The sequence below is a fragment of the Erpetoichthys calabaricus genome, chromosome 1 (genome assembly GCF_900747795.2).
Source record: "Erpetoichthys calabaricus chromosome 1, fErpCal1.3, whole genome shotgun sequence".
Taxonomy (NCBI): Eukaryota; Metazoa; Chordata; class Cladistia; order Polypteriformes; family Polypteridae; genus Erpetoichthys; species Erpetoichthys calabaricus.
The window spans coordinates 244,988,940-245,007,889 of record NC_041394.2 but is presented as its reverse complement, the minus strand read 5'-3'; the positions used below and the strand labels follow the sequence as shown (position 1 = coordinate 245,007,889).

The 18,950-nt window shown below is 38.2% G+C and overlaps 2 protein-coding genes across 2 annotated transcripts in view; both read left to right on the top strand.

Annotated features, from left to right (window-relative positions):
- LOC127529042 (uncharacterized) overlaps nt 1-18,950 on the top strand; it is a 481,049-nt gene that overhangs the window by 186,878 nt on the left and 275,221 nt on the right. The window lies entirely within an intron of this gene.
- The window catches only part of ntn4 (netrin 4), a 97,024-nt gene that overhangs the window by 34,475 nt on the left and 43,599 nt on the right, over nt 1-18,950 (top strand). The window contains exon 3 of the mRNA XM_028813520.2: nt 6,687-6,962. Within this exon, the coding sequence (XP_028669353.2) occupies nt 6,687-6,962 (276 nt within the window). The remainder of the gene's footprint in view (nt 1-6,686; nt 6,963-18,950) is intronic.

The following is an 18,950-nucleotide window of genomic DNA, read 5'->3' as shown; positions in this document are numbered from 1 at the left end:
GATACCCATTTTCGGCAAAGTTATGAATGAGTTTTTCCCTCATTATGAAATACCTCTACAACTCATTAATGACTATGATCACTATGATGAAGCCAATCACCCAGAACCAAAACTGTACAAACTAGGGAATCCATTCACAGACGGGTTTATCCATTCCCGGGAATTCGTGAATCTTGGGCTCCCGGGAATGACGAAGTGCACGGGCATCTCACATGTGAACAGTTTTAGAGCGAGCAACACTTATTTTTAATAAAACTACTGCAATATGTTGACACCAATAAAAGACTAACCTTAACTACAAGCAGTTCATGCTGTCATATAAGTACATGTATCTAGTTAGTTGAGGTAATAAGAGCGTAGAAAGCACAACGTGTCGAGCGTGCGGTCGTCCAGGCGAGAGCGCACCTTTGTGCAGAGTACACCAGCCGCTGAGAAAGTACGCTCTGCCTCCACTGAAGTAGGCGGCACAGTCATCAGATACTGATACACTTGTTCTAAACAATACCCGCACTTGCCGTTGCTCTGAAACACCGCCGTTTCAGCTTTTACTGATGCATCCAGTTTCTTGTCATCATTCTGTGATGGCAAGTTTCTTGGCACAGATAATGCGAATGCAAAAGACTGACGCATTGCAATTTCAAGCTGCTGTTCAAAGTTGTTGTCTAATGAAGTGCAAGCTGCAGCAATGGCACCACTTTAATTATCTTCAGCTATAACTCTGTTATTTCTTGATCGATTTTTACACTTTTACACGTTATATATGCGAGCTTGGCCATTCACGTTCAGCTGGGAATTTCAGCAGTTTCATTCACGGGATTGGATGGATTCCCTAGTACAAACTGAGGGATTTATATCCAGCAATCATCAAAAATATGCAAAAGTTGCATATTCCTGACTGTGATGAAAGTCTCATGGGTTACAGGCTGTCGTGGATACTCTACATCACATCCAAATGATCAGAATTTGGTATCAAATTCTACATGCTGTGCAAAGCAAGCTCTGGGTGCATCTGGAACTCGATACTTTACACTGGTAGAGAGACAAAGTGAGATGGTAAGTACAGTCAATATGGCATTTCTTCATCATCTTTGCTTTCACTGGTGGACCTGTTGCTTGACCAAGGTCACTATATAACAATGGACAGTTTCTATACCACACCTGAACTGCCTGAGATTTTACTTCAAAGAAAAACTGATACATATGGCATTGTATGCCAGAACCACCATGATATGCCTAGTGACACCAATGTTAAGCTGCAGAGTGGTGCAGTAGCTGAGTGGCAAAAAGGCAAAATGATTGCGATCAAATACAATGACAAGAAAGACATCTGCCTCCTGAGCACTGTTCATAATGCAGCAACTGTCAGAGTTCATGTCCAGGGAAATGTGGAAGTCACTATGCCTTGCACAGTGATAGGATACAATAACACAATGGGTGGCATCAAGTATGCAGGTCAGGCACTGACATTTTACTCTTTCATGTGCAAGTAATAGAAAAATATTACAAAGTAATCTTTCATCATCTGCTAGAACAGCAGCTATGTGTTGGTGAATGTTTCAAAACATATTACAAGAAGTATGTATACTAAATCTGCATCAGCATAGCAGTGGACACTAGACCTAACTTTATCACTGTGATTATTTCGATGTATTAGTATTTACATGTTACTGTTACATATTTTTTTTTCTTGTTGTTGAAAAAAATTAAACTCTTTTGGCAAGTTTTTCAGAGAGCAAAAATGCAACTAACTAAATTACAATAGGTCATTGTAATAAATAACAAACAGTAATGTTCCAAGGACAGACCCCTGAGGGACACCATTTATATTCTGGGCCCATGCAGAGAATTCTCCTCTTATTTGTATTGATTATCTGTATTTGATTAACCAGCTTAAAGCCCAGTTATCTCTGATGGCAATAGCTTCTGGTTTCAAAATTAATGTTCATTGCTGTACTGTAACAAAGGTATTTTGAAAGTCTAAGTAACATATTGCATTTGGTTTGCTTTTATCTACAACTCCAATTGCCCTTTCACAAAAGTCAAACAGATTAGTTCGGTAAGAGCCTCCTCTAATAAACCCATTCTAGATATAATTTAGTTTATCAGAGTCACATAATTTATTTTTGATTATATTTTCCCTTTTTCTTCACAGAATAGATGTAATGCTTATTCTGTCTCATTCTGACTGATTAGGTTACTCTTCTTGTAGAACAGATTCACATTTGCAAAAAGTGTTTCTCCCAAAGGAAGTAATAGGCAGAATATATATATAATTCTGTGGTTTCTTTGTTCATTCTGAAGTAATATTTTTCATGTGTTTATTATAATTATGTATTTTTTTACCATTGTTCTTTTCATTTATTATTTACTTCCATGTATTAAGTGTTTCCCTTGTCCCTTGTATTTTGTGTGTGGAACAGTTGTCAAAGCTGAAGAACTGCCCTATATTTATTATGAAGCTGGGAGTGGATCCTTTAGTGGTTCATTGAGTGATGTTTGAGGAGAATACATCATTATGAGTATTTTTTCTTTTTGAATTCTGAGCTTTTTTTTTGCTTTTGTTTTGTAGTTTAAGCTTGGAATTTCATATTTGGACTTGTTCGCCCTGGACTGCCTTTTCATCAAATTCTTTTTGTCTATTTTTGGGGGTTTTGCCAATCCTGCAGTCAGCACAGAGAAATTATGTTCCACATCCCAAGAGACAGTGTCTGTTGCCAAGATCTGGTATGCCTGGACTTGGCCTACTACTGCCTATCACCCAATCACTATCTCCACTAACCACCATGCATCCACTTTTGGGTGGCAAGTCCATATAGTGGCTCCATATGGATCTTTTACGGCTGAACCTGACTGAGCTTTGTGGATCATCCAATCACAGAGTATTTCCTGGGCAACACAACCCCAGAACTTGACTCATTGTGAGTCACTGTATCCATTTCCGTATGATGCTTTATTATATTTACCCGTAACCAACCGGTGAGATGTATTTTTACATTGCTCTTTGTCTGGTCTCTTCTCTTAAATCAGGGGTGCTGGGGTTTGGTTCTGGAGGTCTAGAGCGATGCAGTGATTGAAGGTTTTTGTTCTTATCCAATCACTTAATTAGGAGGCAGTTATTGTTTCTGAAGGAAGTATTGCTCAAGCAATATTTTTCTGGTTCATTTTACTTAAGATTCCCAAACGTTATTTGCTTCTGTAGTTGTAAAAAGCTGCCTTCACCATTTCAATAGTTTCTTGTTTCGTTTGACAGCTGCCAATTAACAATAGATAGGTGGATAGATATAAAGATAGAACTTTATTTATCCTCAGGAACAGGCTCTTTAAATAAATAAATGCATACATAAATATATAAATGAATAAATATACACACACACACTTTGGTCTGAACACAGAATGACTAAAAACTTCTGACATGGCTGTCACACTCACATTGAGGCATTATGCAGACATATTGCTGTTGGTATAAAGGAGCCCCCCCAAAGTGTTTCTTGACGCACTTCTGCTGAATAATTCGTTGGTTGAAAGAACTGTGTTAACAATGAGATGCAGATGAAAAAGGAATCAACAGCACAGCATTTAACTTTGTCCCATTTACACCTGTGTATACTCGTTATTACCTATAACTTTTACTAAAATATGAACTCAACTTTAACAAATCTTTTTTTTTTGGTCCTGGCCAATTTCCTATTGAACTAATTTTAAAAAAAACCTCATGACAGTGAAATACGTTTTTTCTGCAAAATTCATCACAACAAAGTAATTTTTCATAAAAAGCAGCAAAACATATGTATTTCTGCTGTTCTTGGCCCAAAAGTCACAATTTAGGAGCTCCCGTGAACAGCCAGACAGATTGCCATTCAGTTTGCTCAATAGACGTCATACTCCCACAGTGCAGTGGAGCTCGACAAGGGGTACTGCAGACTGGAGGCATTGTGGGCGTATCAAGTAGTGGGATAACTGTCAATCAAATTTGACTTCAGCTGTATTTGAGGTTCACCACAGCAAGAATATGTTGCTTATTTCCAGATTTCTCAAGGTATGGCTTGACTTCACTGAGCACATTGATCAAATCAAGGATTCATTTTTGGCTTGCACTTCAGCAAAAGTGCTGACTGCTGAGCTTCCCTTGTGTTTATGCTACTTAAGCAATTTTGATTTCACTGAGATTTTACCCTATGAATACCTGCACACCATAATCTTTTTAAAAAATAATGTTTTTTTGCTTTTAAATGTTTTTGAATGTTGTGCTTGCAAATGCACACATCCGACAATTCTTATTTACAAATGTGACCTTCGTTTCTTCAAACCTTTTATCATGATCTTTGCATGTCAAACTTTTCCAGGTTAAAAAAAAGGGTCATAAAGCAGACAGCAACCATAGAGAGCTGGTAAAAAGGGGTGTGTGTTATGGACATCGATTGGTGCTGTTTATGTAACTCAAATGGCGCCTGCTCCAGAAACTGAGCGGGACCCTAACCTCCTACCACCCGGATGACTTAGTCTAATAATACTGACTGTACACTTTGGACACCAAGGAGCGGTGTTTATGTAACAAAACCAATTACTTTACATAAAAAAGTTGGAACTCCTTAGCACCATTGGTGCAAGCAAGAAGAAAATAGACATTGCCTTTGAGTTCAGTATTCCACAGTTAAATTTGTTAACTATATGTGCTAAAAGGCCACACTATGTTCCAATTCCATTTTAACAAAATCCCCGTTATAACAGATTTATTTGTAGGTCCTGTGCACATTGTTCTAAAAGAATTTGACCTGTACTTGAAAAGAATTGGAAGAGAAAAAATTGAAAGACTGAGATTTGCTCATTTTGATTTGATTTTGATTTGATATACTGTACTTTGTTAGTCCCCATCTGCTCTGAACCACAAATCCTTCAGATGATAGTCTCAGAAAAGAAAAATCTACAATGTAAGAGTGGCCTGACATGCCAAAATGAAAGCTCAACCTATAAAGTTAAATAAGAAGTTGCATTATTGGTAAGGACTGACTGACTAATTAAGCAGCAGGATGGGAACAAAAATCTGCAATTTCAGGTGCCCTCCAGAAAGCAAACTGTCAATTTGAAATGAGTGACAATTCTAGGAAAGACACACTATAGGTATATTAAATAACAATTCAGTGACTTAATGTACTGGGATCCAATATTTTTATCCTTTAGTTCTCCATAACCAAACAATTTTAGATGAGATTTTGTGAACACTGTTTATCAGTTAGGAATGTTTATCAATCCTGGCTTAACAATTTTAACTAAATTTATTTTATATGGAACTCATTTAAAACACCTGTGACCAGTTTAATCCAACATTTTTTTTACATTGTCCTGTTCTGCAATAGGGCTATAATGGCATGTGTGCTTTATTAAACTTTTTTGCAAAGTCTGGACACAATATTTTAGAAATAGTTAATGCAATTTATAATAACCTTTTCTATGAAATGAACGATGCATTGCCCATCCCCTTGTCTGGTTTTTCTTTTCAACATTTGCTGCTAATGAACTTTTTTCTAGACTTAGAAGACTGCAGTAGTCTGGAATAAATTTAATGAGATAACTGAATCAACTCAGTATAAACTATCCTGAAGAGTTAAATAGACTTAATGGTCCCTACATGTTTGCAAACTTTGTTTTACTTTTTCAATAAATATAAAGTCTTTGACCTTTGAAACAGTCATGATGTTTCATCTTATACATACAGTATGTGAATTGCTTATATATCATACATTTTCTCAAGGGCAGCCAAATAGAGCTTTGTTTCTATTATTATCTTGCTGGCTTTGTACCTATAAACATGTTCTTTGTAAATGGTAAAAAAGCAAGGCCAATAATTTAGACGGTTGCTGTTCTGAACACAATATGCAAAGCAGATGACTCTTGTTTCCTATTTTGCAGATAGGTTTCTTAGTGAAAACCTTTACAGAAACATGTATGTTGCACAGCGGTATATCTTATTTGGTCAAAGGAAAGAAAATGTCAAGAGCGTTGCCGGGATGGGGGCTGTGGCATAGGAACAACAATTTGATTTTTTTTACCAAGTGAATTTGAAACGGTTATAAAACAGATTCATTTTATAAGTCGGGACTATGTCCAAAAGCCTTTGTTAACATGTCCCAAGGATGTTAGTAGCTTTTGTGAATTGATTTCCCAGCTACTCTTGAATGGTAAGCCAATTGCTATGAGCTCCTAATTAAAGAATACAACCTAAAAAATGTAACTTTATTATTTTGTTCCCTTGTCTACTGAAAGAAGTACTTGTTTGTGATGATTTTTTTTTGTGGATTACTATTATTTGCTTTTTTTTTCTTCTTTCTTTTGTGCCACAGTTCCTCTAGTGTTTGCAAAGACAAATATATTTTACAACCTACTCAAGAAGTTTTTCCATTTCTGAGCCATGCTCTCAGAGAAGACATGAAGGTTTAATAGTAAAAGGATTTTTTTTCTGTTAAAGAAGGCAGCATGTAGGTCTTTAATGGAGATTGTGTCTCCACCATCTGTAACTGCTGTGCATAATTAAAATGGAATCTTCAGCCTATAATGCTTTGATAAATTGCATTGTCTCAAAAATACATTGAAATAGATTATGTGCTTCTTTTTTAATAAACAACTGTATACTAGAAAAAATAATAAAAAGTTTATTAGTAAAGCTCTTATGGTTTCAATTGTCTGTCTAGGTGATATACAGAGCACTGCCACCACTACATTCTGAGGTTGATCCCTACAGTCCTGTAGCTCAGGAGAAGCTAATGGTAACAAACCTACGTGTGCAGCTGTTGAAGCGACAGCAGTGTCCCTGCCAGAGCAAAGAAGTAGACATCAAACCCCAACACTTGGCACATTACGCTGTCTATGATTTTGTTGTGAAGGGCAGCTGCTTCTGTAATGGGCATGCTGAGCAGTGCATATCTGCAAACGGATACCATCCGATCAAAGAAAAGAGTCAACACGTGGTACGTAAATCGAAACTACTCTGGTGCTGTTATAGTTTTTAGTAGTCTTCATAGTCTGTCATGCAATTTTATTAGCATTCTGTCATTACCAGTCAAATGACAGACTCCTTGTTAATGTTTTGTAATATTTTACTTTCTGCTGTGCCTAAAACTATCAGAGCATTTTGGCAGATAAATTAATATGTTAACATGTTCATGTAATTATGTTATCTAATTGAATGAACGTTTTAGTGTTGTAAATGTAACCTACTTGATGTATGCAGGTATTGTTCACACTTTTATAGAGTTGGCTTTCATCAGTATTGCCAGGTCCACAATGTGTACCATGTTTTTCACCCATTGGGCACTCCTTCATCTGCTGTTGGAAAACCTCAGTTGAAGGTATGTACTGTACCTAATCCTGTCGCTGCAGTGTGTCATTTTATCGACCTAAGGAATTGGAATATTTTTTTGTGCAAATTTGCTATTTTTAAGCTGTTCTTGGGCTACAGCTTTTTTAAGGACCTGGCAACCTTGGCTTCTATACAGGTTTTACCTGTTACTTGCAATAAATAATATATTGTCATTACAGAGCTTTACATCCTGTAGGTGCAGTTAAGTGTACATGATATCAAAAATGACAAAGTAATAGTGATTGAAACTACGTAACCTGTTTGTCAGATACAAGCAAAGAAAAGTATTGGACTTTCATGATAAACAAAGTAGTTGTGTCTGTATAATGGAAAATGGTGTGGACTCCGAAGAAAGTATAGATGCAAAAATTGTCATTGCTTATTAGAACAGAATGTGTGACAATGTAGCTCAGTCAGGGACGTTCTTAGGCATACGCAAACTACGCCTGATTGTAGGGCCCCCCTGCCCCTGGCCCGGCCCCGACTTACAATTTTTTTATTTTTTATTTTTTTTGTCGGGCTGTGGGCCTGGGGCCCCTGTCATGCCCCATCCGGGGCCTGAACATCCGGGGCCTGCACATTTCTGAACCACGTAGGGCCCCCAAACTGCTAAGAACAGCCCTGGCTCAGTTGAATAAAGTGTGTCTGAATTTTATTGGGAGCCTTTCCTAAACATTTACATTTTTACTAGAAAAAAGTGGTAATTTACTTTTAATAGTCACCATTGTGTAATGTTTTGAACCCCTATTGCCCTTTTTAGACTGAAACTTGGATTGTCAAAGATATTTGTATTTCCCATTCATATGACTAACATTCTATTCTAGTGAAGCTCTTACTGTTGTTGACAAAAATTGAATGACACTTTATGTAGGTATTAAATTCATCATACAGCTCAAATAACAAAACTGTAATGCAAATTCACTGCCTTAATATGCTGCAGCAATTCAATGCAATAAATAAAGCTTACACACATACACGTCTTTGAGAGTGCCTACTTGACACTTTCCTGGAGAAAGATTTAAATGAAGGAATTGTTAATTGTAGTTCAATTTTCAGCCATCCACCTTTGCACAGCCTTTGTTTGACTGAAGTTGTCGACGTAGTTTGACCTTTTCTCCCACACATTTCCCAAGAGAAACAAAAAACGTTTATAGCTGTCTAGACAGTATTGACAAGTTACCTTCTCAACTGAGTAAGTTCAGCAAAACTGGGACATGGAAATCCAAGGCTGAGTGACAGTCTAATCCCTTTTTTGGAGTTGTTCTATCAGTCACTAGTAGGTGTTTTCTCCATCAATTGTAATACTTTGAATAGATGCACTCATTCTGTCTCCCTTTATTTAAAAAAGGATAAGGACCACTTAACCCTTCTGTCCTTTTAACACACAGTAAGTACAGGGAGCTTAAAATAGTTACCTCTCCAAACTGTGATGGTTGTATGACAACAAAAGCTTTCTTTGGTTTTCTGTCACTATCAATACAAGTTGCAAAAATATATATACATTGAGAATTTCTTAATAAGTACACTTCCAGTTAGAAGTCCAGAGCCCTACACAATAATAATGAAAATAACTTAAAGACAAAAACTTACACATAACAATATTATACAATACTTATAAAGAAATATCTATATAATACAGGACCCCCCTCCCTTCCCACTTCAGATTGTTAACCTTAGGTCAGACACATTCTGAAATGGATCACTCCATAGGCAGATGAAGACGGTTTGAAAATAACTCTGTTATTTGTAATGGCACATAATCTCCAGCGTAAGTATGGCCACAGGGGTCAAGAAGAGAAAGAAAATGTCAGAACAAATTGTATGTTAAAAAGCAGGATAAATTCAGAATAATGGCTTTAAGTTGCACTGTTCCAGGTTCTTTTTGCCCTAATCAGTAGAAGGAAACTTATAAAATGAATCTTCATCAGCAAAAATTAATAGACCTGCTTATATGTCTTCTTTTAAATGTATTTTTTTTCACTTTTATGAAGAATGTTGGCTGTAGTTGTATCCTGTTGGCTTGGATTTTAACCTCTTGCAGAGTGTTTGTGTTATTAGCCCTTTCCTATTTAATTTCAAGTAAGACTTTGAATCTGCTGTGGTCACCAGGGGGCGCTCTCTTTCCCCTACCACCCAACACAAACATCCATGGACACAAGGTAAAAGCCCAAAGAGTCTTTAATTGGGGAAAACTCTTCTACACAAGCCACCCTAGCCACAAGTATGTTGCATATGCACCGTACAGCACAATAAACATACTTTGTCTTTCTTCTCTTGGTCTCTTACTGCCTCCTGTACTCCTCCTCACAAGCTTCATCCACCTTCCACCCGATTCTGGCTCTCTGATGCGAAGTAGTCAGTTCCTTTTATTCTAGCCACTCCGGCAGTGCTCCTGATCTTCTGTACACATGGTCTGCCAGCACTTTTTGGTGAGGCTGAAACCCTATAACATAGTGACTCCCCATACCCCCACTGCACCCAGCAGGGCTGACCCCCAGGACTACAATATCTAGCATACCCTGCAGCCACCCATGTGGGAATCTGACACTGGGCTGTCTGCCATTTAGAGTTCTGGGTGAGATAAAACCCTGTGTAAGCTGTCTCTCCTGTCCTTCCATCCTAAGGGCATCCCAGCCAGTTAAGGAAGCCGCCATCCACACACACTGCATTTGTTTTACCAGTTCAAATTCAAGCTCAAATTTATTGTCATGTACAATGTACACAATACAAAGAAATTCTTAAATGCATGTCTTCCACGTGTCAGTAAGAATGGTAGAAAACAAATAAAAGATAATAAATATTAGAATAACACCACAGGTTAAATGCATCCTCACATTATATACATATATATATATATATATATTAATGGCCGAAGGAAGTATTTGGCCTGAGTGGGCCTAGAGCCACCAACTTTCCTCATTGGCCCACCCTTTTGATTGGGTTTTTAACATTTTTTTTCATGAAATTAATATTAGCCTGTACTGTATTTATAGATAGATAGATAGATAGATAGATAGATAGATAGATAGATAGATAGATAGATAGATAGATAGATAGATAGATACTTTATTAATCCCAATGGGAAATTCACATTTTTCAGCAGCAGCATACTGATACAATAAATAATATTAAATTAAAGAATGATAATAATGCAGGTGAAAAAAAGACAATAACTTTGTATAATGTTAAATGTTAACGTTTACCAAATCCCCCCCCCCCCCCCCCCCCCGGGTGGAATTGAAGAGTCGCATAGTTTGGGGGAGGAATGATCTTCTCAGTCTGTCAGTGGAGCAGGACAGTGACAGCAGTCTGTCGCTGAAGCTGCTCTTCTGTCTGGAGATGATACTATTTAGTGGATGCAGTGGATTCTCCATAATTCATGCATTTTAATACACATCTCCATTGATTAAAATATCAGTTGGTTATAAACTTTCACAGCAAAATCACCAGTGTTAACTTCATCAGTAGAAAGGTTCATTTAACTCTAAAAAGTATTTGAAAAGCACATATATGGATGTCCATTATATAGTGTATGTCTGCATAACAAGGTTTAAAAGTAAATTGACTTAAAAGTTTGCCAGTCACAGCTACTCAAAGCAAGTGATGGTAACAGGAGGTTATCAACTAGTAACTTACTGAAGTTATTTAGCACGCCTGTTGAGCTCCAGTGAATCAATTCATATGATTTACTGAAAAGAGTCCTTCAAAAAGGACGGATTGTTCATGAATTGCTGAACACTTACTGTTGGGCTACTATTTGTTGGCAGAAAACGTGAACAATGTCTTAACAAACAGATGTTTTAGGTTTTATTTTTGATAGGAAACAAACAGAAGTACAACAAAAACCTTGGTGATGCCACAGTGACTACCGAAAACCCTGCCGCTAGCTCCATGTGTTCACTTTAACGATGGGTATGCCACCAACACAATTACTGTGTACTAGACAAATTACAACCACCCAGCGGCCAAATGAACAATGATCAACCAGTTCACGGATTTGTCTGATATCCACAAGCCACCAATTTAACCAGTATTAAAGTTTCTGTTATAGCTAGATACGCAAGCAGCTTTTTGGCTCATTGATACAACAGATAACAGTGCATGGCTGGAAGAGAGGATATTGGAAGATGCAATGGTGGCATTTTTCTAATTATCCAGTTAAGGACATATTCACTTGTGTATTCAGAGACTGGAAACACATGCATCAGATATGCATATGCAAATTGCAAGAAATGGCAAAACTGTAATCAGACTGCTTGCTGTTATATAATGCTACACTGATCAAAATTATAATGGATATTATTTGACCATTTGTGTCTTGTGATGGGGTTGGTATGTCTTATGTATGAGCAAAAGATAGACATTCAGTTTATGTTCACCATTTGTAAGTGGATTTAAATTAATATTAGGAAAAATGAACTCGCTTCACTCACCAATCCCCCCATCCTGCTCTACGCGCCAGCTACTTCGCATCTCTGCCGCTCGCGTTTTATGGATTTCACTTTCACCAAATAACAAATCTTTTAATTCTTGCGGATATGCCTCTTTATTGAGAAGAAACACTACTTTTCCCTGATAGCAACACAAATTAGACGATCTACAAGTCTCCGACTTAAAGTTTAAATCCGAATTCACCGAGTAATAATTTCCGTTTGTTCACGCTAATGCGACCTTTACTATCATTTTTTTGAGACTTTCGAATTTTAGTACTTTCATTATCTCTAACCTGCTCTGCATGTGTATCGCACCAACATTTTTGAATTCTTTGTGACGTTCTACTTTGTCATCTTCTCTTTGTCTTTTTTTCTGGCCCCGGACGTGGTTAAATCTCTTGGCACAATGTCTCATCTCGCGGGACGTAAACGTACTCTCTGAAAAACGTCTCGTCCCAGGATTTTTTTATTACAATAGAGAGACATTCAAACTAGATGCACAAAAAAGACAATGTTGTTTATATAGTAAGAAACATTTATGTACCTTCTGTTAAATAGTCTTATTACCTGTGGGTACAGACTGCCACCATATGTAATGGTTTGAGTGTTAATGCTCTTACATTGTTTGCAAAAACAAAGGAGTGAGAAAAGTGGTTGTACTAGTTGGCTGAGGACTTTAGTAAGACTTTTGGCTTTTCTATCCAATCATTGTTCTTGTATAGTTTACATAATCTCCTGGTGTCTCCGTGTTTTTTCCTCTGGCTATTTTCTTCCTACTTAACCAAAACATGTGGGGGTTAGGTTATTTTCCAGTGATACAGTAAATCTGCACTGTATTAATGGACCCTGTGATTGGTTGGTACTCTGCTCAACACTGGTCCTTACTTGAGCCCAGTACTGCTAAGGTAGGTTCTGGTCCACTCCAACCATAGGCTTGGGACTGTTGGGTTAATAGCAAAACATGTTTACACATAATAAAAGCTATTACATAAAATAGTACAGGCTTGAGTCTGTTTCATGAGTGCATTAGTATGCTTCTGATATTTTGCAGCGTGTAGAAAGAGCATGCAGGCACAAATAAAAAAAGGCTTTTGAGGTACTAACCAGGTATATTTGTTGAGTGAGTGCTCAGATTAGAGCACTTAAGTGATCTCCCAGTAGACGCCAGCATCTCTTCTCATCAGGGTGATCATGTTTAGATATTTCTGTTTTTCCCTCTTTTTTCAGCCTCAGACACACAAACAGTCTGTCCATACTCCTTCTTGGGAAATCAGACGTGTAAATGATGTTCAGGGTCAACAATTACTGTTTATGTTTCAGTTCTTCCATTTATGGGGTTAGCGTGTCGTTGCTATGGAGAGAGAAGACAAAAACATCATCCTTCCTGTGAAATAATCCCTTCATCTGTCTTGTTAAAATCCTTACCTGTTCAGGTAGCATTATGAGCCATATTTATGACATCATTGTCAGGATGCAGTTTCTTAGGGATTATTGTGAGTGAACCAGAACCAGAACCTAAATTATAGCCAGGCAAAGGTCTAACCAAGAAAGTCAAAACCGAAGCATAGAGGCAGACTAAAAAATCAAAGTCAAAAATAAATTGAACTATTGAAATTAAACTACTATAGCTGAGTTGTATAAATAATAAATGAGTAAAATTAAATTAAAATCTTTCTAAATTAACACAATAAAACCTATGAAAAATTACAGGTACTATGACAACTAAAACTTTAAAACAATGAGTTAACATTGCCTTTGTTCAGGTGAAACCAATATGCTTAGGATTTGATTACTAATACGCTATCAGCGTTTTTGCTGCTATTAAATGGTAAATATATTAATTAAAATAGCATTACAGAGTTGAAAGGATTGTAGTTTTTATCTATCATTAAAGGAATAGATTATTACATTTCATGCTTTCATTTGTATTTTCTTTCCTTATAAATGTTTGTGGGTGACAAAAATATACACTTTTAGTCCAGTTACAGTATGTAATTTTCTATTATTTAGCAAATGAGACTCAAAAGGATTTCTAAGGAACGTCAGTGGTGAATAGTTATACTCTGTGTAAAAACAAAACAAGAGATCTCATGAAGGGTTGGGGCACTGAAGTGATCCCCGTATAATTGCAAGATATTAAAACAAATCAAAACAGAAAAAAATAATTGCAAGAAGGCATCTTCAATCCGTGTCAAAGTTGGACTGCTTCAAAGATGACAGAGTAGTCAGTTTTAAGAGCTGGGAAGCAGATGAGGCAGGTTCAGGTGGCTGGGAACTGGAAGAGACTTTATTGATGAAAGGTCTGTCGATCATCTTTTCTGTAGAGGAGGAAAGAGAAAAAGTACATTAAGTGACAGCACCAACCCCTGGTTTGGAGTGCAATTGCAGTCAGCCAAGCCCAGAAGTTGTCTCCTAATTGCACGTGTGTGTCAGATGTGAATAGTAAAATATTTCCATACACTGCCTTCAGAGCTATGTCGTTTAGCAATGCAAAACCACAAGAAATTCAATAGATCATAAAATGAGTAGAGAACTAAAATATTTTAAATTATCATATGCTTTACACACTTATAACAGCCCACCATAAAGTACTTGGAGTGCTGATGCTTTAAAAATGTAATACTAAGCTTTTAATGCAGTGAGAGAACTTTTGAGGAATCAATGCTTTTGTCAAAGGCAGTTAGTTATACTTAAGGGTACTCCTGAGTGTGATATAAAAATGTATACAGGTCAAACCAAACAAATCAATAAATGTTTATGAATGTCACAAAAAATGTATTTTGGCAATTTAATTTGATAAATAAGCATTCATCCATACATACTCTGCATTTGTCCGTGGATTTTTGTGTCAGCATTAAGCCATTTGTAATTCCTTGAGTTATGGTATCATTAGCAAAAACTGTTGAATTTTTAAGCATAATGGTGAGGTCAGCATACTGTACACATTTGTGTTTCAAATGTTTGTTTAAATTATTTGTTCTGTGATTTAAAATACAGTAACATCCACGACCCTACAAAGACCTACAGCAAAAGGTGGCATGGCTCTACCTAACTTTCAGTTTTACAGTATTACTGGGCAGCAAATATACAAGCTATAAAAACCTGGGCATTGACACAAACAGATGAACACACACGGGCTAGAAATAAAATCCTGCTGTACTTCTTTATATTCCTTGCATTGTACCCCAGTATATACAAGTTATCGCCAATATACTAACAACCCAATCACTTACTCAGAATATGGAACCAATTTAGGAAGTACTTCAGGATGGAGAAGCTTTTATCTGTAAAACCTCTGTAAAACCTCTACATGATAACCACCTTTTTCCACCCTCTCAAACGTACGCAGTTTTTAATGTCTGGAAAACATCCAGGATTAAATCACTTAGAGATATGTACATAGATAATTACACTCCAAACTTAACTTTCCATCAATACTATTCTTTCACTACCTCCAAATTAGAAACTTTGCTAAACAGAAATGCCTAATTTTACTCACCTCCCACCTATTATAAATATTGATCAGTCTTGAGGACTTAGACAGCATTTCTGTAATATATAAAATCATTTTAAATTCCCTCCTTTTCAAAGATCTTCTTCTTCTTTCGGCCACTCCTGTTAGGGGTTGCCACAGCAGATCATCTTCTTCCATATCTTTCTGTCCTCTGCATCTTGTTCTGTTATACCCATCACCTGCATGTCTTCTCTCACCACATCCATAAACCTTCTCTTAGTCCTTCCTCTTTTTCTCTTGCCTGGCAGCTCTATCCTTAGCATCCTTCTCCCAATATACCCAGCATCTCTCCTCTGCACACGTCCAAACCAACGCAATTTCGCCTCTCTGACTTTGTCTCCCAACCGTCCAACTGGAGCTGACCCTCTGATGTACTCATTTCTAATCCTGTCCATCCTCGTCACACCCAATGCAAATCTTAGCATCTTTAACTCTGCTACCTCCAGCTCTGTCTCCTGCTTTCTGGTCAGTGCCACCATTTCCAACCCATATAACACAGCAGGTCTCACTACCGTCCTGTAGACCTTCCCTTTCACTCTTGCTGATATCCGTTTGTCACAAATCACTCCTGACACTCTTCTCCATCCATTCCACCCAGCCTGCACTCTCTTTTTCACCTCTCTTCCACAATCCCCGTTACTCCGTACTGCTGATCCCAAGTATTTAAACTCATCCACCTTCGCCAACTCTACTCCTTTCATCCTCACCATTCCACTGACCTCCCTCTCATTTACACACATGGACTCTGTCTTGTTCCTACTGACCTTCATTCCTCTCCTCTTTAGAGCATATCTCCACCTCTCCAGGGTCTCCTCAACCTGCTCCATACTATCGCTACAGATCACAATGTCATCAGCAAATATCTTAGTCCATGGGGATTCCTGTCTAATCTCGTCTGTCAACTTGTCCATCACCATTGCAAATAAGAAAGGGCTCAGAGCCGATCCCTGATATAATCCCACTGCCACCTTGAAAGTATCCGTCACTCCTACCGCAGACCTCACCACAGTCACACTTCCCTCGTGCATATCCTGTACATCTCTTACATACTTCTCTGCTACTTCCGACTTCCTCGTACAATACCACAACTCCTTTCAAGGCACCCTGTCATATGCTTTCTCCAGGTCCACAAAAATGCAATGCAACTCCTTCTGGCCTTCTCTGTACTTCTCCATCAACACCCTCAGAGCAAACATCACATCTGTGGTGCTCTTTCTTGGCATGAAACTATACTGCTATTCATTAATCATCACCTCACTTCTTAACCTAGCTTCCGCTACTCCTTCCCATAACTTCATGCTGTGGCTCATCAATTTTATCCTCCTGTCATTACTACACTCCTGCACATCCCCCTTATTCTTAAATATCGGCACCAGTACACTTCTTCTCCACTCCTCAGGCATCCTCTCACTTTCCAAAATTCCATTAAACAATCCGGTTAAAAACTCCACTGCCATCTCTCCTAAACACTTCCATGCTTCCACAGGTATGTCATCTGGACCAACGGCTTTTCCATTCTTCATCCTCTTCATAGCTGTCCTTACTTCCTCCTTGCTAATCCGTTGCATTTCCTGATTCACTATCTCCACATCATCCAACCTCTTCTCTCTCTTGTTCTCTTCATTCTGAAGCCTCTCAAAGTACTCTTTCCATCTGCTCAACACACTCTCCTCGCTTGTGAGTACGTTTCCATCTTTATCCTTTATCACCCTAACCTGCTGCACATCTTTCCCAGCTCGGTCCCTCTGTCTAGCCAGTAGGTACAGGTCCTTTTCTCCCTCCTTAGTGTCCAACCTCTCATACAACTCATCATATGCTTTTTCTTTAGCCTTCACCACCTCTCTCTTCACCTTGACCCTTATCTCCTTGTACTCTTGTCTACTTTCTGCATCTCTCTGACAATCCCACTTCTTCTTTGCCATCCTCTTCCTCTGTATACTCTCCTGTACTTCCCCATTCCACCACCAGGTTTCCTTTTCCTCCTTCCTCTGTCCAGATGTCATGCCAAGCACCCTTCTTGCTGTCACCCTTACTACATCTGCTGGTAATTCTTCACTTCCACCCAGTGCCTGTCTCACCTTCTCCCTAATCTCAGCCTTGCAGTCTTCCTTTTTCAACTTCCACCATTTGATCCTTGGCTCTGCTCTCACTCTCTTCCTCTTCTGGATCCCCAACATCATCCTACAGACCACCATCCTATGCTGCTTAACTACACTTTCCTCTGCCACTACTTTGCAGTCTTCAATCTCCTTCAGATTGACTCTTCTGCATAGGATGTAATCTACCTGTGTGCGTCTTCCTCCACTCTTGTACGTCACCCTATGTTCCACCTTCTTCTTAAAATATGTATTCACCACAGCCATGTCTATCCTTTTGGCAAAATCCACTATCCTCTGACCTTCTTTATTCCTCTCCTTGACACCATACCTACCCATCACCTCCTCATCTCCTCATTGAAATCTGCTCCAATCACCACTTTCTATCCCTTGGGTTCATCACTTCATCCAACTCAATCCAAAAATCTTCTTTCTCATCCATTGCACACCCAACTTGCTGGGCATATGCACTAACAACATTCATCATCACACCTCCAATTCCCAGCTTCATAATCATTACTCTGTCTGACACTCTTTTCACCTCCAGAACACTCTTGACATACTGTTCCTTTAGAATACGTACAATATATCAACCTTCCTTCTCTCCATCATATCGGCTAACTCCCTCCCCTTATCAGTCATACTGCCAACATTCAAAGTTCCTACCCTCAGTTCCACTCTCTTTACCTTCCTCCTCTCCTCCTGTGTCCCCCCCTCTTCTTCTCTTTATTCTTCTTCTTCGGCCAATAGTAGCCCAATTTCCGCCAGCACGCTGTTGGTTAACAGTACTGGTGGTGGTCGTTGTTAACCCGGGGCTCAACCGATCTGGTATTGCTTGTGTTTGGGTTTGGTATTTCTTACTGTTACATAATTGTTTTTTGTTCAATTGAAATATTTGTTCACACAAAAATAATTTTAGTAAAATACTAACTCTTTGTAATGAAACTTATCAGTATTTTCTTACAATTTACAGAATTGTCATCTACTGAATTCTCAGTTTTCTTAATTTTAAGTAAAAGTAATTTTCACTAATCCAATGTTTCACCTTGCTAACCACTTAATTACTGTCACAACTAAAGAAATAATCATACAGCTAAATGCTAATCCTGCGGTGGGTTGGCACCCTGCCCAGGATTGGTTCCCGCCTTGTGCCCTGTGTTGGCTCTGATTGGCTCCAGCAGACCCCCGTGACCCTGTGTTCGGATTCAGCGGGTTGGAAAATGGATGGATGGATAAATGCTAATCAGTGTTAAAAGCAAGCTTAAAATTATGTTTCTGAATTAAATCTTCTAGTGGCAGTATCTTAAGTTGAAAGGGAATTCCTCCCAAACACAACATTGCATGAGTAACCTATTACCTGACTGCATATAGGAATGAGGGATTGCTGATTTTAAGTATCTTTATGTGTTGAGAATGAGTGTTATTATTTTAGGGATGCAGACCATATTTTCATACCATTCCCAAAATTTTGGTATGTCATTTTTTCAGGGTGGATGGAAATTGGTTATTTTCTGCCTTCATTTGTATTTCAGACTTGCATCGCTTGTTCAAGA